This window comes from Loxodonta africana, chromosome 1 (assembly GCF_030014295.1).
Source record: "Loxodonta africana isolate mLoxAfr1 chromosome 1, mLoxAfr1.hap2, whole genome shotgun sequence".
NCBI lineage: Eukaryota > Metazoa > Chordata > Mammalia > Proboscidea > Elephantidae > Loxodonta > Loxodonta africana.
This window is the reverse complement of record NC_087342.1, coordinates 112,719,838-112,743,190: the sequence shown is the minus strand read 5'-3', so window position 1 is coordinate 112,743,190 and position 23,353 is coordinate 112,719,838. Positions and strand designations below refer to the sequence as shown.

Genomic DNA, 23,353 nt, shown 5'->3' with positions numbered 1-23,353 from the left:
CCATGTTATGAAATGTTTCACAGATTTGTCACTGTTCTTTATTGATGCGTAGTATTCCATTGTGTGAATATAAAAAAAATCACAGTTTATTTAACCATTCATCCGTTGATGGACACCTTGGTTGCTTCCAGCTTTTTGCTATTGTAAACAGAGCTGCAATAAACATAGGTGTGCATATATCTGTTTGTGTGAAGGCTCTTACTTCTCTAGGGTATATTCCGAGGAATGGGATTTCTGGGTTGTATGGTAGTTCTATTTCTAACTTTTTAGGAAAACGCCAGATAGATTTCCAAAGTGGTTGTACCATTTTACATTCCCACCAGCAGTGTATAAGAGTTCCAATCTCTCCACAGCCTCTCCAACATTTATTATTTCGTGTTTTTTGGATTCATGCCAGCCTTGTTGGAGTGAGATGGAATCTCATCGTAGTTTTAATTTGCATTTCTCTAATGGCTAATGATCGAGAGCATTTTCTCATGTATCTGTTAGCTGCCTGAATATCTTCTTTAGTGAAGTGCGTATTCATATCCTTTGCCCACTTCTTGATTGGGTTGTTTGTCTTTTTGTGGTTGAGTTTTAACAGAATCATACAGATTTTAGAGATCAGGTGCTGGTTGGAGATGTCATAGCTGAAAATTCTTTCCCAGTCTGTAGGTGGTCTTTTTACTCTTTTGGTGAAGTCTTTAGATAAGCATAGGTGTTTGATTTTTAGGAGCTCCCAGTTATCTGGTTTCTCTTCGTCATTTTTGGTAATGTTTTGTAGAGAATATTGCTTTTGACCCTCTTACTGAGCAGCACCAGTGTTCTCCATGGTATGTGACCTTCCTCAGTACAATTCAAATTAAACCCAACTTGTTTACAGGTATGTTCCTGGAGAGTATTAACGGAATTACAACATCTTCTAAATTAGCTGACAAAATATTCTGGGTTAGACAGAAAAAGATTGTAGTTATTTTATTTTACAAGTAGATAAAAGCAACCCAAGTAATACAGGATGTTGTTGTTGTTAAGTGCTGTCGAGTCGGTTCTGACTCATAGCGACCCTACAGGATAGAGTAGAACTGCGCCATAGGGTTTCCAAAGAGCTGCTGGTAGATTTGACCTGCTGACCTTTTGGTTAGTAGACAAGTTCTCAGCCACTATGCCACCAGGGCTCCAAACCAAACCTGTTGTTGTCGAGTCCTATAGGACAGAGTACAACTGACCCACAGGGTTTCTAAGGAGTAGTTGGTGAACTCTAACTGCTCACCTTTTGGTTAGCAGCTGACCTCTTAACCACTGGGCCACCAGGGCTGTCTCAAAGAGTATACTTGGTTAGAAATTATTTTTATATTTACGTGATAATTTATTCACATAAATAAACTTATTATCAAAATGAGGGAAAAAATAGTTTAGAAAGAAGCATTTCTTTATTTTAAGGAGTCACTACAAATCGTTAATTTGCTTAAGTTCCTTTTTAATAATTTTCTAAAATAAAAGCTTGCTCTAATGTCAGTGAAAATAAATATATAACATCTATTCAGTAACCCAACAAAGGAAAAATGTTAAAGACATCTGGCAAATTTAAATTACTCCACAAAAAGACTAAGGAGTTATGTAAAAGAATAAAGGCATTTGAGGATTTCATAAGATCCAGGTGACCAAACATAAAATGCAAGCCATCAGCTAAATAATAATCATAACAAATACTTATGTTCCTATGGACCAGGCACTATAAACATTTTACACATATTAACTCACAGCATCACTTTTTATTTGTGCTAACGAATAATGAACTCCATCAGCCATTATAATCTATCAGACTGTAGTTGTTCTTATGGTACCAGGCAAACAAATGAAGATACACCAATACAAACACGTGATATATCCCAGACTTGGCAGCTGTTAAACTGGTTTCTAGGGCTACACTAGATGCTCATGGTAGATCTCCATAGTCTGACTTGGAAGTGCATGTAATTAAAATAATACCCACTGAAGTCTCAGCCTTTGTAATATCATTGTAGGCTAATAGTTTTACAAATTTACAAATATTAAATTAATATAAAACAATCTCATATAAAAACTTTAAGAGGTATCCAGTTTGTTATAGGCTTCTTGGATGAACGTTAACATGTTCTTCATCTGGGATGAACTGTGAAGAGTATCCAAATCCTTTAGAAGAGCATTCTGGTTAGGAATTAGCGTCAAAATTTCTTCCTGTGGGTAAAACAGTATAATTCCTTTTTTAACCTTTTACTATGGGAAATGCCAAATGTATGTAATTTAAAGAGAATAGTATAATAAGCCTCCTGTACTCATCACCCAACTTCAATAATCATCAACTCATGGCCAATCTTCTTTCAAATCTATCTTACTTAATTTTTCCTGTGCTCATTTCCACTCCTCTCACCCCTGGTGGACTACAGATAGGAAAATTTTAAATTACTTTTCAAGAAAAACAGGAAGACTTTCTATCACTATAAACATTTACACTATAAGATCTATTGGGATCTTATGAAAGAAGATACATTACCAGTACAGAGTCTACTATAAGACAAAGTGCCATTTTATAAAATTATAGCTACATGCCATTAGTAGAAGCATAAACAAAGTTTACTTCCAGTAATATATCCTACAGTTATGACTACACAATTGTGTAAAGAAGTATGTATAAGGATGTACCTCGCAGTATTATCTATAATAGCAAAATTACTTATATCACTAATTCACAAGTTATATTATGGTATACCCATATAATGGAATGTTATATAGCTATTAACAAGAATGAGACAGATCTACATGAACTGACAAGGAAAAATGTTCAAACTATACTGTTAAATGAGAAAATTTCCCAAAGTTTATTTCATAGATTCCATTTGTTTAAAGAAATGAGTAAGTACATGTTTTTATATATGTGTAAACTATAACTGGTGATATAGCCAATAAAGTCAATGGGTACTTACCTGAAGTATGGGTGCTTTGAGACTGTTCTGTGAAAGTTCTGGAAGACAGAGTACTCCACTATGATCCATTTGAAGCATCTAAAGTAGAAAAGGGACGCTTCAGATTATTTTAAAAGGCTGAGTTCTCTTATCTTTTATTGAAAAGTTGTCTTGGTAGAATTTGAGCATTAAAAACTATAGCTAAATACTAGCAATATAGTTTTTAACAATCACCTGTTTTACTTTCTCCTCTTCTTCTTCCACCTCAGTTGTGAGAATCTGAATTTTGTTCTTTAGGCTCTGAATATTCTCAGTCATTGACTCTGTGGTCTCTACCATTTTATCTACTTCTTCCTGAGTCAAAAAAAGAAAAATTGATGCTTTAAAGAATTCTACCTCTAAGATAACTATTAAAATATGTACATATTTTAAAACACATCATATATCATATATTAAAGCACTTCTAGAAGAAACCAATTAATTTGTTTTTCCTCCTTTCAAAAAACAGACTTCCTAGGATGTCAGTGTGCCAATGTTAACGATGCATTGTAATGAAACTTAATTTCCCTAGAACAAGATGATATACCCAACATATGTGGACATTCCCTCAAAAACTTACCAAAACTGGAGTATCAGTATTAGTGATCCTGAAAGCCTCAGGTGTGAAATCTACTGGTGCCCAAGGACTGATTACAGCAAATACAACAAGCAGCCTTCCTTAAGCAATATATAACAGGCAAAGAAGACCCTCGGTGAGATGGACTGACACAGTGGCTGCAACAATGGGCTCAAGTATAACATGACTGTGAGGATGGCATGGGACCAGGCAGTGTTACGTTCTGTCGTACAAAGGGTTGCTACGAGTCGGAACCGACTGGATGGCATCTAACAACCAGCAGAGAAACTTCAATTTTAAATTTTTTTCATTTATTTAGGAACATATGAGTGTCTGCTATTTTTATTTACTAAAAGCAATGGTGGGTACTACGGCAGGGAGTAGTAATAAAAAAAAAAGAATGACAGTTTCCCTACTGAAGAAATATATAATTTCTAGGGGAAGACAAAGACAAAATAAGAAATGAATATGGGCAATCAGAGATGTGTTGATGGTAGGCCAAATACAGAATTAATTACCAGCCTTCAGGTTTCTTTTTCTGACTCAGGAAGAAGTAGATAAAATAGTAGAGACCACAGAGTCAGTGATGAGAATATTCACAACCTAAAGAACAAAATTCAAATTCTGACAACTGAGATGGAAGAAGAGGAGAAGATAAACAGGTGATTGTTAAAAACTGCATTGCCAGTATCTGAAAATAACTTTGAATGCTCAAATTCTACCAAGTCAATTCTTGAGTATAATAAACCAAAAAAAAAAAAACAAACCCATTGCTGTCAAGTCAATTCCGATTCATAGTGACCTTATAGAACAGAGTAGAACTGCCCCATAGAGTTTCCAAGGAGTGCCTGGTGGATTCAACTGCCAACCTTTTGGTTAGCAGCCATAGCTCTTAACCACTACACCACCAGGGTTTCCTGAATATAATAAGATGAGAGAATTCAGCCTTTTAAAAGAACTGTACTGCTAAGTGGCCATTCAAGGTATAACAACTGGTCTCTATTTGCCTGGAGCAACAGAGGTAGAGTCTGGAATAGGAGGTGGAAATAGAATGTATGGCTAATGGCTTCCATGAACAACTGCCTTCTTTGCCAGAAAAACTGGATAGTGCCTAGCTACCGTTACGGAATATTTTGATCAAGGATTCTGTGAAAGAATCCTGATCAAAAAGGGGTAAATACAGAAAAGAATTTTAAGTTCTCACAAAATCCAGAATTTCTGGATCTATTTTTTTTATGGAGGCTAGGTGAACCCCTTAAACTACTGCCCTGAGATAATCTTTAAACCTTAAACCAAAAATATCCCTTGAGGTCTTCTTTAGCTTAACCAGGAAAGAATGTCTGCCTTGAGCAGTGTGCTCTTTTAAGGTCTATTTACATGAGATAAAATTGACAACAGCAACTCAAAAGATTAGATAGGAAACTTTGGGGGTAGTGAGTTTATGTTAATGGGGGAGGAACAACTTGGATAAGGAGGGTGAGAATGCTTGCACAGCTTGAAAAATGTAATCCCTGAACTGTACATGTAGAAATTGTTGCACTTGTGTATGCACTGCTGTGTATATTCTCAACAACAAAAATACTTAAAAAAAAAAAAAAAAAGAACAGCACTGCTTTCAAATCTAGTCCTAGCAACAGCCAATGACAGCATTGTTCTGAGGCTCAGGGAACAAGTTTATAAGCCATACAAAAGGATCAGCTCTTAAATTCTCTCAGCAATACTGTTGATGCTATGTCATCCTCCAAATACTGAATGCAGAATTCTTACTGGCACTATAGGAATCTTCCTTAAGAAATATACTACGGTTCTAATGTCAATTAAAAAAAAAAAAGTACCCGCAGATATTAGCAAACTGCCTGTGGGCTGGTTTTGTAGGGTCTAAGAGCTATGAATAGAAGAATTACAAATGATTTTTCATTTTTAAATGATTGTTAAAAAACCAAATAAGCCTGGGGTCTTAAACGCTAGCAAGCAGCCATCTAAGATACATCAATTGGTCTCAACCCACCTGGATCAAAGGAGAATGAAGAATATCAAGGACACAAGGGAATTATGAGCCCAAGAGACAGAAAGGGTGACATGAACCAGAGACTACATCATCCTGAGACCAGAGGAACGAGATGCTGCCTGGCTACAACCGACGACTGCCCTGACAGGGAACACGACAGAGAACCCCTGAGGGAGCAGAAGAGCAGTGGGATGCAGACCCCAAATTCTCATAAGACCAGACTTAATGGTCTGACTGAGACTAGAAGGACTCCGGTGGTCATGGCCCCCAGACCTTATGTTGGCCCAGGACAGGAACCATTCCCGGAGCCAACTCTTCAGACATGGATTAGACTGAATAATGTGTTGGAGAGGGATGTTGGTGAGGAGTGAGCTTCTTGGATCGGGTAGACACTTGAGACTATGTTGGCATCTCCTGCCTGGAGGGGAGATGAGGGTGGAGGGGGTTAGAAGCTGGCGAAATGGACACGAAAAGAGAGAGTGGAGGGAGGGAGTGGGCTGTCTCATAAGGGGGAGAGTAATTGGGAGTGTGTAGCAAGGTGTATATGGGTTTTTGTGTGAGAGACTGACTTGATTTGTAAACTTTCACTTACAGCACAATAAAAATTATTTAAAAAAAAAAAAAAACAAATAAATAAGGTCACATTCATTGGTTCCACGGGTTAGGACTTGGAAATATTTTTTGAGGGATCGTCATTCAAAGCCTCTATTGAATGGAATGAACAATACCACTGAATGAAAAAAAAATTAAACAAAATAAGGGCTAAATTTTTTTATTGTAATTTTTAAACTTCATTTTGTTCCATTGCTTTGGTTATCTTCTCTGAGTATTCCTAACATACTCATGTTGTATCTTCCTTACCTGAATTTTGTATCTGTCATTTTTCCCAATTCCTTTTAAAATTTTATGCATTTTTGATAGTTAATTTTTTTTCTCATCTTACCTTCAACTTGTCAGGCATTATCTGTTTATTGGTTCTAATACTCCTCCTAATTTAGTCTGCATATCTGAAATAATTTCTTATTACTAGTTCTCTCCTGAATTCTGCAACTTCATTTTTGAGTATTTCTAATACTGATTTTTTAAAAAACTATCTTTTATCATTTTTCTGAATTTCCTTTTGCTCACTTGATCAATTGAGTTCATGCTCATCTGGTTTGTGAGCATGTCTTTGGTATGCTTTTGCCACTCAGAGGAATGTTATTTTGAAGTTATTCTCTTTTTCTTCTTAACACTGATCTGGAAATCCTATAGCTTGTCTTTATGATGAGAAGGGGGGAGCTTAAAAAGCTTTGCCTCAACAGACCAACGTCATCCTCCCAAAATCTCTCAGAGCTTTTGTTCACTCATTGCCCCTTCCCTAGCACTGCCACTGAATGGAAGTTCAATGAACTTGTCAAAAAAACTTTTGTTTGTGATAGCTGTTACAGGTTTTGGAAATACAGTGACAGCAATGACTCCAGGTTGCAATGGAAAAAAGTAATGGCTCTGGGTAAGGTGTATAGAAGAAAAATAATGAATATAGTCTACAAGCAGCTAGTTCAAAGATACTCATATGCCAATGAAGAACTGTCCTGCTAAAAAATGCAAACAGTGCTTCCATGGAGCAACTGCCAAGCAAACCATAGAATGTATTTATGCTTCTGTCACATGGAGGTTCAATTTCAGGTGTAAAACAGAAATGCTTCCCAGAATGACAAATTTCATATTATTGTCTGAATTGTTCAAGTGATTTATGAAAATATTAAATGCTATGACAGTCACCATTATACTTTAAAACCTTTTTTAATAACCTGTATCTACATCATTCAAGTGTTCATTCAATGGTGAAACTAGTGCCACTACTGAAGATATGCCCTTGAAAAGTAGTAACATTGAGGAAGAGATTAAATATTATGCTATGAAAAGTAAGGCAAACATAAAAAAATAACATTCTACTTAATTTACAATATATGTATATTTCTTGCTCAGAAAACCTATCTAACTTTATTCTAAATCCTATGGAACAAGAGGAATGAATTATTTGTGATTTCTGAATTATTAGAAATCCTTGGGGATACATTCCTTGCATAAAACACTACCACCTAACACTGAATTATTAACAAAGACCTAAGCACCATACTACAAACTACTTTAAAATGTCTAAGGGATATACAGTCCAATTGATTTTAATTTTTTAAAATTATTTAATATGCCCCTTAAGGCTGTGTGCCCATCTGTCAGTTTGTCTTACCGTGGGGGCTTGCATGTTGTTGTGATGCTGGAAGCTCTGCCACTGATATTCATATACTAGCAGGGTCACCCATGGTGGACAGATTTCAGCTGAGCTCCCAGAGTAGAGTCAGACTAGGAAGGCCCTAGTGGTCTACTTTTGAAAAGAATTAGCCAGTGAAAACCTTATGAATAGCTGCGGAACATTGTCCAATATAGTGCCGGAAGATAAGCCCCTCAGGTTGGAGGGCACTCAAAAGATGCCTAGGAAGAGCTGTCTCCTCAAAGTAAAGTCGACCTTAATGATGTGGATGGAGTCAAGTGTTTGGTACCTACATTTGCTGATGTGGCACAACTCAAAATGAGAAGAAACAGCTGCAAACATCCATTGATAATCAGAGCCTGGAATGCACAAAGTATGAATCTAGGAAAATTGGAAATCATCAGAAATGAAATGGAACACATGAACATCGATATCCTAGGCATTACTGAGCTGAAATGGACTGGTATTGGCCATTCAGAATAGGGTGATTGTATGGCCTACTATGCCAGGAATGACAACTTGAAGAGGAATGGCGTTGCATTCATCGTCAAAAAGAACATTTCAAGACCTAAACTGAAAAACAACGCTATCAGTGACAGGATAATATTCATACGTCTACAAGAAGACCAGTTAATACGACTATTATTCAAATTTACTCACCAACCACTGAGGCCAAAGATGAAGAAATTGAAGATTTTTACCAACTTCTGCAGTCTGAAATTGATTAAACATGTAATCAGGATGCACTGATAATTACTGCTGAATGGAATGCGAAAGCTGGACACAAAGAAGAAGGACTGGTGGTTGGAAAATACGGCCATGGTGGTAGAAACGATGCCGGGGATCGCATAACAGAATTTTGCAATACCAATGACTTCTTCATTGCAAGTGCCTTTTCTCACCAACTTAAATGGCGACTATACATGTGGACCTTGCCAGATCGAATATGCAGACTACATCTGTGGAAAGAGACAATGGAAAAGCTCAGTATCGTCAGTCAGGACAAGGCCAGGGACCTATTGTGGAACAGACCATCAACTGCTCATATGCAGGTTCAAGTTGAAATTGAAGAAAATTAGAAAAGGTCCATGAGAGCCAAAGTATGAACTTAAGCATATCACACCTGAATTTAGAGACCATCACAAGAACAAATTTGACACACTGAGCACTAACGACCGAAGACCAGAGAAGTTGTGGAATGACATCAAGGACATCATGCATGAAAAAGCAAGACATCATTAAAAAGACAGGAAAGAAAGAAAAGACCAAAATGGTTGTTAGAAGGGACTCTGAAACTTGCTCTTGAACGTTGAGTAGCTGAAGTGAAAAGAAACGATGAAGTAAAAGAGCTGAACATAAGATCTCCAAAGGCAACTAACGACAAAGGAAAGCATTATAATGACATGTTCAAAGACCTGGAGGTAGAAAACTAAAAAGGAAGGACATGTTCAGCATTTCTCAAGCTGAGAGAACTGAAGAAAAACTTCAAGCCTTGAGTTACAATACTGAAGGATTATACAGGGAAAATATTAAACGACACAGGAAGCATCAAAGGAAGATGGAAGGAATACACAGTTACTATAACAAAAAGAATTGGTAGACGTTCAACAATTTCAGGAGGCAGCATATGATCAGGAACCGATGGTGCTGAAGGAAGAGGTCCAAGTTGCATTGAAGGCACTGGCAAAATCAAGACTCCAGGAATTAACAGACTATCAATTGAGATGTTTCAACAAATGGATGCAGCACTGAAGTGCTCACTTGTCTATGCTAAGAAATTTGAAAGACAGCTGCCTGGCCAATCAAGTGGAAGAGATCCATATTCCCAAGAAAGGTGATCCGACTGAATGCGGAAATTATTGAACAGTATCATTAATATTACACACAAGTAAAATTTTGCTGAAGATCATTCAAAAGTGGCTGCAGCAGTATATTGACAAGGAACTGCTGGAAATTCAAGCTGGATTTAGAAGAGGACATGGAAGCAGGATATCATTGCTGATGTCAGATGGGTCCTGGCTGAAAGCAGAGAATACCAGATAGATGTTTACCTGTGTTTTATTGACTATGCTAAGGTATTCCACTGTGTGGATTATAATAAATTATAGATAACATTGTGAAGAATGGGAATTCTATAACGCTTAAATGTGCTCAGGATGAATCTGTATAGAGATCAAGCAGCAGTCATTCAAACAGAATAAGGGGATACTGTGTGGTTTAAAGTCAGCAAAGGTGTGTGTCAGGGTCGTATCCCTTCACCAAACCCAGTCAATCTGTATGCTAAGCAAATAATCCAAGAGGCTGGACTATATGAAAAAGAACGGGGCACCAGGATTGGAGGAAGACTCATTACGACCTGCAATATGCAGATGGCACAACCTTGCTTGCTGAAAGCGAAGAGGACTTGAAGCACTTACTGATGAAGAACAAAGACCACAGCCTTCAGCATGGGTTACACCTCAACATAAAGAAAACAAAAATCCTCACAACTGGACCAATAAGCAACATCATGATAAATGGAGAAAAGATTGAAGTTGTCAAGGATTTCATTTGACTTGGATCCACAATCAGCACCCATGGAAGCAGCAGTCAAGAAATCAAAAGATGCATTGGGCAACTGTGCTGCAAAAGACCTCTTCCAAGTGTTGAAAAGAAAAGATGTCATCTTGAAGACTAAAGTGCACCTGACCCAAGCCGTAGTATTTTCAATCACCTCATATGCATGCAAAAGCTGGACAATGAATAAGGAAAACCAAAGAAGAACTGGTACCTTTGAATTGTGGTGTTGGTGAAGAATACTGAATATATCATGGACTGCCAAAAGGATGAACAAATCTGTCTTGGAAGAAGTACAACCAGGATGTTCCTTAGAAGCAAGGATGGCAAGACTACATTTCACATACTTTGGACATGTTATCAGGAGGGATTAGTACCTGGAGAAGGACATCATGCTTGGCAAAACAGAGCGTCAGGGAAAAAGAGAAAGACCCTCAGTGAGACGGATTGACACAGTGGCTGCAACAATCGGCTCAGGCATAACAACAATTGTGAGGATGGAGCAGGACTAGGCAGTATTTTGTTCTGTTGTACATGGGGTCGCTATGAGTTAGAACTGACTCGGTGGCATGTAACAACAAAAACAACAAGGTTTTGTGCTGTGTTGAAACTTCAGAATCCCACTATTCTGTCCTCAACTATGAGGGTATAACAAATCCCCACTTTACTTTTCTGTTCAGTTTTGACACTCGCTGCCCATGTGGCACTTCTTCCACTGACCCCAGCAACCTGAAGCTAGGTCAGATCTCACAAGTTAAAACAACACTGTCCTTCAGACGGACAAGCAGGCAGACACCAGCCTCAAATTTGGGAGTCCACATCACACCCGTACTTCTGACATGCTGGGTACAAATTTGGGGCTTCCTTCTACCCCTTCAAGATGTCAGCCGCAAGGTCAGTAGTCTCCCTTGGGCTCTCTTACTTTCTACCCACTACTCCTTTGGGTTTGATAATTTCCTGGAACGACTTACGGAACTTACAGAAAGTCCCATACTTACAATTACAGCTTTATTATAGCAAAAAGAATACAAACAAAGACACACGCAGGGCAAAGTCTGGAAAGGTGTTCTGAGCAAGCTACCATGTCCCAAAGGACGTACTACCCTCCCATGTGCATTAATACCTTTCACCATCCAGGAAGCCCATGGGGCTTCCATGTCCAGATCCTTTATTGGCTTCATTACATAGTCATAATTAATTAGATAAGTCTCCTCCATCCCAAGGTCAGCTGATTATTAGGTATGTGGTAGTCTTTCTGGTCAGTCTAGCCCTCACCCATTAGCACAAACCTTTAGGTGCAGTCTAGAGGTCTAAATAACAAAGGCACTTTACTCACTCAGAAAATTCCAGGGGCTTAGAGTTATCTCTCAGGAACCAAGCACAAAGGCCAAATTACTTGAGTTAAAAGTAATTTTTTACTCCATAGGTTGCTTGTCTCAGTTGTTTACGTGTATATTAAATAAAAGCTTGAAGTTAGTTGTGATAGCTAGTATTATTTCTCATTATCTTCTACAGGATGTAAATATATCACAATGACTAAGAATCATCCTGTGAAGTCAGGCTAGGTCTGCATCACGACTTTAAGCAGTTTGCCTAAGGCTACACAGTTGCTAGAAATATCAATGTTTCTTTCACATCTGTAAAGTGAGAAAAATATAGTACAGACTTCTAAGTTGTTATGAAGATTAAGGGATATAACTGTAAAGTGCTTAGAGCAGTGCCTGGAACATAGAATGCTCTTGATATATTAGCTACAATACCAACAATTACAGTGATGATTGTGTTCTTCTAGCCAATACAATATCACATAAGGGCAGAAAAAATTTTTATGTTTTGAAATTCTATAGTATTTAACAATGAGTTCCCATAATTTGATAATCAAAAATACTGAAGTAGTTCAGTTAAAGTAGTTGAAGACTAACGGAAAAAAAAAAAAGACTGCTATTTAATAATACAGCATAAGTAATACCCTCAACTTTAGAGGGCCAAAGTTCAACAAATTTTTTGCTTTGATTAAAAAAAAAAAAAAAAAATCTGGTCTAAGATCTAGTATTTATTTCTAGAAGAATATCAGAAATAATTTTAAAAAACATTTTGGTCTCTTCTTCTCCCGCCTAACACTCTTAATTATGGACTCTGCCCAAATTTCATACCTGCAATAATGCCAGACCTTCTTCATTAGCTTTGTGCTGTGCCTTTTCCATTTTCAGTGCATTTGACACATTAGATAAATGTCTCAGCTCTTTGGGAGGGACTTTCAGGGTTTCACACAATTGTAGCAATCTTAAGGATAGAGTAAAAACATGATTATTTGTTTGCTTTTGAGTACCATTAGTAGCAATATTTTTGTGTTTTTGTTTTGTAACAATGCTTTCATTTTTTTTTTTTTTTCTGCTTTCATAAACCTTTGGGCTATAGCATTCTTCTCTTAACAGTGGTTAACTATAGCAGCAAGTCTCCAAAAAAAAAAAAAAAAAAAAAAAAAACCCTGACAAATAAATCACCATGTAATCTTTTAATTCATTAAAATTTATCTCAACTAATGGGGCACTTTTTTTTTTTTTAATGGGTCACTTAGACTGTTATAGTACAAGAAAAATTTCTATTTTAAACACATACATTCTTAAGTTGAAAATTTCCTTGTGTCTTCTAAATATGTTTCATAGGATATCACAGCACTTAAATCTATCATTTATTGTGAATTACTGGGTATGAGATAGAGAACTAGTCTAGAAGTCTCAAGTTTGATATTTAACTCTGATCCCGGACTTTAAATCTCAGTTATTTTAGAGAGTGCAACCAGTAAAAGGGTACTTCTACATCGGTTACTGTAACTTAATCATTTCAAAGAAAACTGGGTCCCATACAGTTTAAAGAAAATAAGCCCTAAAATTAAATTGAAGTGCTTTGCTCTAAAGTACTATATAAAGTATTGACTATTAAAAGGGAAAAGATCTTTCTTCAAAAATGACTTGATTAGATCACCAGTAGAAACTGACCTATTTCTATCCTCACTTTTAGCAGAGAGCAAAATAATTTCCACAGATTTGATTCTTGAGGTTCTGTAAGCAAGAAGTTGAGGAAGAAAGACTGAGTTTGGTTGCTTCTAATAGCAGCATCTTTAGGTTCTAAAAATTTCTACTACTTAAGATTTGCAGACAATATGAATAATCATAGAACCAAAGACTTATCTTTTTGGGATCCTATTCAACATCTTAATTTTTATAACAAAGTAGGAAATAGGCAGCATAAACCCCATAAATCCTAATTCCCATTAAACTATTAAAATACACTTCAATTGTCCAGAAAATTGCTAGGCTATCACATTTGAACATGAACAACCTATTGTCCATATAAGCTTCTTAAGAGAGAGAAGCTTTTTGTTTTTTAGCTAAAAAAGATTCCATTTATGAACAGTTTCTTCTAAAGGTGTAGTAAGTCAGCTCTGTTGAACATTTGCTATTTCAGATGTTCTGACAGTGGTTGGAAACCCTGGTGGTGTAGTGGTTAAGAGCTATGGCTGCTAATAAAAGGTCAGCAGTTCGAATCAACCAGGCCCTCCATAGAAACCCTATGGGGCAGTTCTACTCTGTCCTATAGGGTCGCTGAGTCGGAATCATAGTTAGATTTCTAAGAACCTTACAGAGTCTTTTTAAACTCAAAACGTAGCCTGAATACATTCTATTATATTAACAACACCTAATTAGCATTTAGAATGAGGTTATCTATGAGGCAGGCTTTCCCAAAGTATGTCCCTCCAGAAACTGTAGTGGCTAGTAGTTTTGTCTGCCTAGCAACTCTATTACCATCCTGTCTGATGATGGGGGGATAGGCACACAGTTTAGAGTTTATATCTACCATGGTAGCACTCGCCACAAAATCAGACCAAGTATTGGTACATCACCTAAGTTGAGACAATCAGAGTCCATCTCCTAGAATTTTCCAAATGAAGCTGAAGCAATGAAAGTTTTCTCTTTCCTCTTTCTTCACAAGGCCGATAATATATATTTATATATAATGTTGTCTAGGACTACAGTTCGAATCTAGTAAGGACTAGTCTAAAAGAATGAAGTCAATATGCAGAGAGAAGCAGAGATGAGATTAATACTTGAAAACTTCCTGTGGTAAAAATCAATTTGGGAGATACTAGGCAAAAAGAAAAAAAAAAAAGAAATAGACCTATTTACTGTAAGACTTTTAATATGCTAATTTGCCCAAACATAATTTACCATGGGTCTCTTTTATTCACAGAGTATCTCTAAAAACAAGTATTCCAAATGTCCTTCGAGAAATGCTGCTATAGAAAAATATATTCAGAGTTTGAATTAACATCACTTTGCTAATGTTGTATTCTGTTATATCATAGAAAGTATCCCAGGTACTGTTACTTTGGGAACTAAAGAAAGCAACATGTGAAAGTAAAAAGCAGGATACAACAGGTAGGCCTTGAAATATTTATCTCTTTAGCTGCTACAAAATTTAACCTTTCTTTTTAATTTTTTTTTTTTTATATTACATTCATCATGTTGTTCAACTATCACCGTTATTCATTTCCAAATTTTTCAGTGTCCCCTAAGCAATGACCCCTCTTTCCCCCTCCCTCTCACCACTGGCAACCACAAATAAACTTTGGTTTACATACACTTGGATATTCTAGGTATTTCATAAACGTGGGACCATACAATATTTGTCCCTTTGTGACTGACTTACTTCCCTTAGCATAATGTTTTCAAGGTTCATTCATTTTATACATACATCTTTTGCTGTACTTATCACACTGGAGAGTTGCAAACTCAAAGGCTTTCAGGGGCCCATGCAGGTGATATGAGATAAACCAACATAGCAAGGAGGATCTTTTTTGAATCAAAGGGTGCATGCTCTACTAAATACTCTGTAATTCAGCTTTTCTTTCAAAACATATCAAACAAAACTAGGCCAAGGCTCCTGCTGTTGTTAGGTGTTGCTGAGTCGATTTCAACTCATTCAGGCCCTATGTAAGAGAACTGCCCCATAGGGTAATTTAATCTTTTCTTGATGACTCAAAGTGATTATTATGGACAGCAGCTTTTATGTATGTAATATTCTCATTCATACACTAAACATGGCTATTTATCTTATACTAAAAGGGTCCTAAGCAGCTATACTTGTAGGTTTGTATTTGCTTATTTACTAGTTTTTTAGTTCTCTGCCTTCTAATGTTAGGTTGTCGTTTCTTTAAGCAGTTTACAAGTCTGCTTTTAGCAGTCTTTCTTCAATCTCTCAACAACCCCCAATCCACACAGCATTCCACTCCATCCTTTCTGTTTTGTTATTATGGGTTGAGAATTGTGCTTAAAGGAAAAAGGAAACAGAATTTTGTGTGAAAACTCAATGGACTTCCCAAGAATAAAGTACTAGGTCACGCATAGTTAGAGGCAATCTGAAACTGAGATGCAGAACGTTCTTTTACAAAAAGAACAAGCTGTATAAATGCCTGAGAGAATTCATCGCTGAAAATCAATGGCCGTGGTATGACTTCTATGAACACTTGACAAGAAACTTCTGTTTGCGATTTTCCACAAGATGAAGAGCAGTGATATCTTGGAAAATTATACTAGTTGCTTGTAATGAAGGCAAGGGAAGACATAAAAATAGGATCAATATCACAGTGATAATAATGGTGAACTATTAACTTAAAACTGTTCAAAATCCAAGCTGAAGAGACAAGCTGAAGTTGACAAAGTAATTTTCCAAATCCTGATATTGAAGAGTGAACTGTGGAAGTAAACATTTGTGATTTTTATATTCTTCCTTAACCCATTGCCATCAAGTTGATTCTGACCCATAGTGACCCTACAGGACAGAGTAGAACTGCCCTATAGAATTTCCAAGGAGTACCTGGTGGATTTGAACTGCCGACCTTTTGGTTAGCAACCATTGCACTTAACCACTATGCCACCAGAGTCTCCATATTCTTCCTTACAAATGTTATTAACTTACTTCAGAAACACATGCAGCAGCAGTTAAAGGTAGAATGCATATTTTCAAAGTGTTCATTTTCTTAAAAAAAAAAAAACAAAGACTTTATATCCCACAAATGTCTGTTTTGGTAACTAAGAAATTAGATTTCAAAAAATTATGTTTGATTCATATTTCAATTGCATACTATATTACCTTTTTTTCAGGTAGTTAAGGTGATACTGAATTTGTTCATTTTCTTTAACAGTGCTACTCAAAACTGATCTAGAAAAGAGAGATTGACAAAAATATTAGTTTGAAACACAAATATCATAACATATGTACTTTTTGCTCAGATTCCTCTCAAGTGCTCCCTCCTCAATAACCAGAAAGGATCAGCCATGTTTCCCTTTATGTTCAATTAAATTTTAAATAGGGCAATAAAAGTTTTATCATGTTGTATTATAGTTATTAATTTATGCGTCTGTGCCTTTTGATGGATTTCAGCTCCTTTAGGGTGGAATCCTCTTATTTTCTTTGTATTCCTTCTAGCATGGGGAGTTCTGTACAAAGTGTCAGTTTGAACTCAACTTTCTAAAGCATGCCTACTGACAGAGCAAGCTGAAATTTTACAGACACCTGAAAATCACATCACAGAGGCTTGATTTTTATTTTACTGATGGAATCCCAAGTTTTTAAAATTAATGAAGGCTTTTTTGCTGAAGGCTCATGTCATCACAAGACATGTCTTCCTCTGAAAGAGAAATATACTCTATCATCTTAAAACAGATAATAACATTTCAAATGATAATGTCTACAAGAAACATATAAATAGAAACCAAAGGAAACAATTTATACTCACACTATTACTGATTCCATCATAGTTTGCAAATGTTCTCTGCTTTTCTTTGAAAGAGGTTGCCAGGTTTTTCTCTTGTTGGATGCTATCTTTATCTGTTTTAGATGAGTATGCTCTGTTTTTCCTGTCACTGCTGATAGAAGAGACTATGATCAATGTAGAAGTTTGTATGTTTTTACTTAAAAAGTGCTTCAAGTATAACTTTATGTAAAAAAGCTTATAAAATTTTGAGAACCAAAATATTACAAAGCTGTATAATATCCTTTTTGTCTAATATCCTTTTACTGCACAACTATGACACGCTAGGTATTGGATATGGATATGTTATCGCTATTTTAACTGATATTGCATATAGAAATCCCAAATAATTTTAAGAACAAACCTACAATTATCAGGAATCAACATAAAAGTTTGGTTCTCAAAAATGACCTGAATTCTTTAAAATCTTCATTGAAAATATTAGAAAACTACCTCTACAAAAAGTTGGATGGCAATTGGAATAAAACAGATTAACCAAGCCAAATAGATTTTTAGTATCCATTATATTGTTGGTAAAGAAAAGACAGACTATTAGCTCACACCAAAAGTAGTTTTGGAAAGAAGTGAGATTGAACAAATTATAATTACAGGTATGCAAAGCATTACAAAAGGAAAGTGCTATGTGCTACGGAAGTATAAAACCACAGGACTTAACTTGGTCTTGGTTAAGAAAGGGGAAGGAATCCTTCCAGGGAGAAGTAATGCTTAACCAAAGTTCATTACTTCGAACTAATGAACTCCAAACAAATTTAGATAGTGTCTCCAAACTAAACTATGCTGCGGTGGCAGAACAGATACTATATTTATCTTGAAGAAAAATCAGGAGGTATGTCTTTGTATCACAAATCAGTAATAATCCAGACTGTACGACACTTTCATTTTCTCTAGTTCCTATCAACTGAGTAACACGAAAGCCTCCACAGTATTTTGCTAGAGGCGCTAAGTAAAACTTGTTGACCAAATTAAATAACCAGTACTACCTATTCCTGCAGAAAGGTAAATGTGGCTGTTTATTACTATCTTTGGCTTTTGCAAAACCCGTAATCAAGATGTTAAGAATTTTTTCATCAATTACAGACAGGTTGAGAAAGACTGCAGGTTAATGGATGCCGAAACGAAATACCTTCAGAAGACAGATGCTTTGGTTGTTTATTGTTTTTCGCTATGTTTCTAACCTAGAAGAAAAAACATGTACACGTACATACACAGAATTAAACATCAGATAAAATAACTGCTTCTCCAATATATTTGTCATGTATGTAAGAATATTCATATACCTTCTGGTTAGATACAAAAAAAAAGTATATTGCTACTTCTACAGAAGAAGGGTGTGTGTTTATCACAGGCAGAGGATTTTCTAAAGCAATTCCTGGACAATGATGATAACATATAATAGAAGTTTATACAGTATCAAAGAACGCTTTTAATACATTATTACTCACTTTGCCTATGAAGTAGTATTATACACTTTACCTACAAAAAATATATAGGTATTGCCTAAGGAGCAGGGTGAAACAAAGAAAAAGTTTTAATTAATCCATTTATATAAGAGAGGAGCAAAATTATGATAGGAATTCCTCCCAAACTATTTTTCCTCTATGTTAATAAAAATCTCCTCCACAAACTGACAGATTCTTCTGTCTTTTAACATATGAATGCTGCAAGAATTTGTTTACTTCATTCCTAGTCTTCCCATTTAATACCTTAGCAATGCCTGTGGCCCGTTACTTCCCGAAGAATTCTATGGTCAATACTTATTTTTTAAAAACTGAAGTAAACAACAATTATTACCTGAAAACTTTTCAAATCATGCTGCAAAAAACTCTTACACAATGATAAGAATTACTGTAATTTCTAGTAAAAAATTTTATTTTCCACGTTTTCTAACAACTGACCTTTCTGACCCTAGTCTTCACACATTTCTCTTTACATAGAACAGATGATATTTCTAATCAGAGTTCCGAACGATAAATTGGATATTTTCATTACCTCTTTCTCTGACAGCTCTGCTTCCTCATCATCAATTTTTCTTTTTGGGTTTCTTTTTAACTGTTGCTTTTTCTTGGAGGCATTTGCTTTGCCAGGCATCCTGATCTAAACGGAACAATTAGTAGCCTGAAAATCTGTAGAGATTAAAAAGGCACAGAAAAATGCTTAAAACCTTGCATAATATTTTGTTAAAAAGACTACCTTATTCCAAATTCACTTAAAAAAATCATAATGAAAAATTTGGCATAATATTGTTTTTAAAGGGAGCCCTGGTGGCACGCTGGTTAAGTGCTCAACTGCTAATCAAAAGATCAGCGGTTCGAATCCACCAGTCATCCCTGGTAGAAGGATGTGGCAGTCTGATTCCATAAAGGTTTACAGTGTAGGATACATCAGGGCAGTTCCACTCTGTCCTACAGGGTTGCTCTGAGTTGGAATCGACTTGGTGGCAGTAGACTGGGTTTTTATTGTTTCTATAACATTTATATACATATTTTACTATAAAAATATATATAACATATTTGCCAATTCAACATTTTTCAAGTATACAGTTTAGTGATATCAATTGCATTAATCATGTTGTGCAACTATCATAAAACATCTAAATATATTTTAAAACAAATAACTTTGTCATATAAGACTATCTAATTCAATTTCATTCCATTTGCATGACTTTAAAAAATCATTTAAAAATACATTTGCATCTCTTACTGAATACTCTCCCAAACAATAACATTATCTCCATATCTAAATCTAAGAAAGTGGAAATATAAAGTGTTGATTTGTCTTGCTCATGGTTATTGATAATGCCATGACTGAGAGTAATACTCAGGTCTTCTTATTTAAACCTAATGGATTTACCATTTTTCAATTTATGCTAAAAGTATAAGGAGATAATTTTTAGGATTATACCATCAATCCATGTTGTGGAGACTGATGTGATAGTCTGCCACTCATAACGATTTAATCCGTAACCCTATCTGGGCTACGTGCATTTTAAGAATACACGCAAGTATACTGATTACTCTGTTCTTCTACAAATTACAAAACAGGCATGGTAGTAGTGGTGGGGATGTCAATGAAAATATTTAGACTAACTCATTTTCCTCCTTTAATAGTCTTTTTCAGCCAACTCATTTCTGATAAAGGAAACAGAGGAATAGACTACTTATTCTTGTGTTAGGCCATAATGAATAATAAACAGCTTGGAAATTTGGTAAAGTAACTAGGCAATATTTAAATACTAATGCATACATAAATATGTGTGTGTATTTCAAGGTATATAGCTAGAGATGGACACCTGGTTGTGCAGTGGTTATGAGCTAATCAAAAGGTTGGCAGTTCGAATCCACCAGCCGCTCCTTGGAAACCCTATGGGGCAGTTCTGCTCTGTCCTATAGGGTTGACATGCGACTCAAAGGCATAGGGTTGACATGTGACTCAAAGGCAATGGGTTTGGTTTTTTTTTTTGAATAGCTATATATATAGCTAAATTATTCACAATTTACTTTCTAAACAGTCAGAATAAATTCTGTTAATAGTTTAAATATATATGCAGATTTAGAGAAGGCCAATAAGGAAGGTGCTCTGGATAAATCTATTCACTCAAAGTTTAAAAGGAGATGCTTCAAGCTTTTTTTTTCACCAAGACTGAAAAACAATGGGAAAGAACTACAAATCGCTAAAGCACCTTTCTCTATTCTCTATACCCAGTCTTTATTCTGTTTTCTAGTCTTGAAATGACTTATTCTCTCAACTTGCCACGTGTATCTTGTACTTCCTTTACTTAAAAAAACCCATTCATCCTCAGTACCTACTGTATAACACCCAAACTCTACCAGGCACTTTATACTTATACTCTTTCACAATCTAGCCTACCCTCCCTTTCCATATGTCTATGCCACTACTCAACTAAACCTTCCTCTCTGGCTAGATTTAATTATTCATGGTTTCTTGAACACTGAATAATTCTGCCCCCAGTGTACATACTCTACCCTTTGCCTGAGTTGCTTTCTCTGGTCTGCCTACACGCCTCCTTCCCAAAGCCTTCCTAACCACTCCACTTCATTTCACTTTTCTGTAACAGTTTTTGGACTCATATGTCTCTAACTCTCATTTGAGACATATTTAGTTTGGTTCTGTTAATCATTTTTTTCTTGAGTCTTTACTCAATAACATTTAATTCAGTACTATTCCAAGTTTGGTTCACAAACTGTTGGTGGCCAGTCCTTTTAAGTATAAAATTTTTATGTATGTTGAATATAATCAGAAAAAAAAAAACTGACCTTGTGTTTTGTTTCATTCTTCTAGTAATTCATACGTTATTGTATTTTACAAAAGTATCAGTTGTCATTGGTTAGGGAAAAAAAAATTGGTCCCTTACCACAGACTGAGAAACACTGATTTTGATGACACCTATTGGAGGCGCTAGATCATGGTGCAAGGTTCCTCAACCTCGGCACATGGTGCAAGGTTCCTCAACCTCGGCACTACCGACATTTTGGATGGGGTAATTCTTTGTTATGGTGGGCTGCCTTCTTGTGTAGGATGTTTAGCAGCGTTCCGCGTCTTGACACCCTAAATGTCAGTTTCCTTCACCTCCAGTTGTGACAACCAAAATGGTCTCCTGACATTGTCAAATGTCCCCTGTGAACAAAATCACCCCGGTTGAGAACTACTTACATTGTGGTTAAGACTGAGCCAGGGCTGAGGTCAAATGCCATGTTCAAATCCTGGCTCTGCCACCTACTAGCTATACAGTCTTGTGCAAGTAGGTTAACTCAGTTTCCTCATCTGTAAAATAGTGTTGTACATAGGGTCGCTGTGAGTCAGAACTGACTGGATGGCACTTAACAACAATAGTGTCAACATCAAAGACTCTATGAAGCTAAAATGATTTAAAACAGAAATATATAAAGTGTTTAAAAACGGTGAACTAATAGATAAAAGCCATCATTTCTATTACTACTGGGCTAGCCACGGGGTATAAAAAAGGACTAAAATATTGACCTGGCCCTAGACCCACAGGAATCCACAGGTAGTTGTAGTGGCAGAGAAAGATGAGTGAATGACTATCTTATACTGATTAGTTTGTTGGGGAAGGCTTACAGTTTTCAGAAAAAAAAAGTAATATTTTAATTACTTTTTGAACTATTTACGCATTGCCATGGAGTCGATTCCGAACGACAGCGACCCTATAGAACAGAGTAGAACCGCCCCATAGGGTTTCCAAAGCTGTAAATCTTTAAGAAAGCAGACTGCCAAATCTTCCTCCCCTGGAGCGGCTGCTGGTTGGAACCGCTGGCATAGCAGCCTAGAGCTTAAACTACGCCACCAAGGCTCCTTTTTATATTTAATCAGAAGTAAAGAGAATGAAGTATTCAAAGAAAACATTGCAAGCCCAAAGGCAGGGCAGCTTGAAAGAAAGTAGTATACTCAGGAACAAGAAAAATTCAGCGAGACTCCTAACACGGATGGGAGGAGAAAAGTAGTTTGCGGCCAGTCTACATGCTACAGTAAAGACTACGGAATTTATTTAATAAAGAATTTATCCTTTATCCTGTAGGAAAGAGGCAGGCATCCTAGTCTGTCGTGTTTTCCTTACCAGCTTGCTGAAACTAGCGGAAACCAAGTATCTCAATCTAGGTGAGCACAGTCTAGCACAACACAAATACACAATGTTTACCCCTAGAGAAGTGACACCTCTCAATAGCAACGCTGCCGGCCGCAGTAACCTCAAGGCCCAAAGACACAACTCTAACACAGCACTTCGCCCCACTACTGGCTGCAGAAGAGATTAAGGGAGAAGGAGGATGACTGGTGGGAAAGAGGGGAAAAAAACGCGCGTGACTTCACTGTTCTCATGAACCAAATACCTCAATCCGCGGCCCGGAGGGCACATCTGGTCGGATTTCCTTTCCTTTGGAAAATCACCTCACACACTTCAAATACACACCACGGAGTTTGACTCAAAATCGGTGGCCACATAACCCATACTCCAACGTGAACCCAGCGGGTTAAGAGCTTTCACTACTCACCACTGACTCCGCTGCAATCCTCAGGTAGCCGCGCTCAGCTCAATTCCCGCCCAAACAATCAACAGCCGAGTAGACCCGGAAGTGAACGGGGAAAACGCGGAAACGCTTGTGGCCGGAGGCGGGGCATCTAGCCACAA

At 36.6% G+C, this 23,353-nt stretch overlaps 1 protein-coding gene across 3 annotated transcripts; it reads right to left on the bottom strand.

Moving 5' to 3' along the window:
* Window positions 1–1,731: 1,731 nt before the first annotated feature.
* Window positions 1,732–23,341, bottom strand: CENPQ (centromere protein Q). Of its 3 annotated transcripts, XM_023545054.2 has the most exons (10): window positions 23,217–23,333; window positions 21,862–21,972; window positions 19,180–19,313; window positions 18,314–18,365; window positions 17,155–17,284; window positions 16,509–16,577; window positions 12,509–12,638; window positions 3,156–3,275; window positions 2,943–3,020; window positions 1,732–2,196 (listed from the first exon to the last, which is right to left on the bottom strand). In XM_023545054.2, exons 3-10 carry the CDS (start codon window positions 19,276–19,278, stop codon window positions 2,065–2,067), a joined length of 810 nt encoding a protein of 269 aa, XP_023400822.2. In that variant the 5' UTR covers window positions 19,279–19,313; window positions 21,862–21,972; window positions 23,217–23,333; the 3' UTR covers window positions 1,732–2,064. The 3 variants fall into 3 exon arrangements, with proteins under 3 accessions (XP_023400822.2, XP_023400820.2, XP_023400827.2); XM_023545052.2 differs by lacking the exon at window positions 21,862–21,972 and having other exon boundaries at window positions 23,217–23,341; XM_023545059.2 differs by lacking the exon at window positions 21,862–21,972 and having other exon boundaries at window positions 17,155–17,281; window positions 23,217–23,341.
* Window positions 23,342–23,353: the final 12 nt, after the last annotated feature.

Excerpts from the sequence above, each read along its gene's own strand:
- CENPQ (XM_023545052.2), bottom strand. The coding sequence starts at position 19,278 with ATGCCTGGCAAAGCAAATGCCTCCAAGAAAAAGCAACAGTTAAAAAGA. Across the intron at positions 18,366-19,179 it reads CAGAGCTGTCAGAGAAAGAG|GTTAGAAACATAGCGAAAAA; the intron begins GTAATGAAAATA and ends TTTTTCTTCTAG. Across the intron at positions 2,197-2,942 it reads TCAAAGCACCCATACTTCAG|GAAGAAATTTTGACGCTAAT; the intron begins GTAAGTACCCAT and ends TTTTACCCACAG.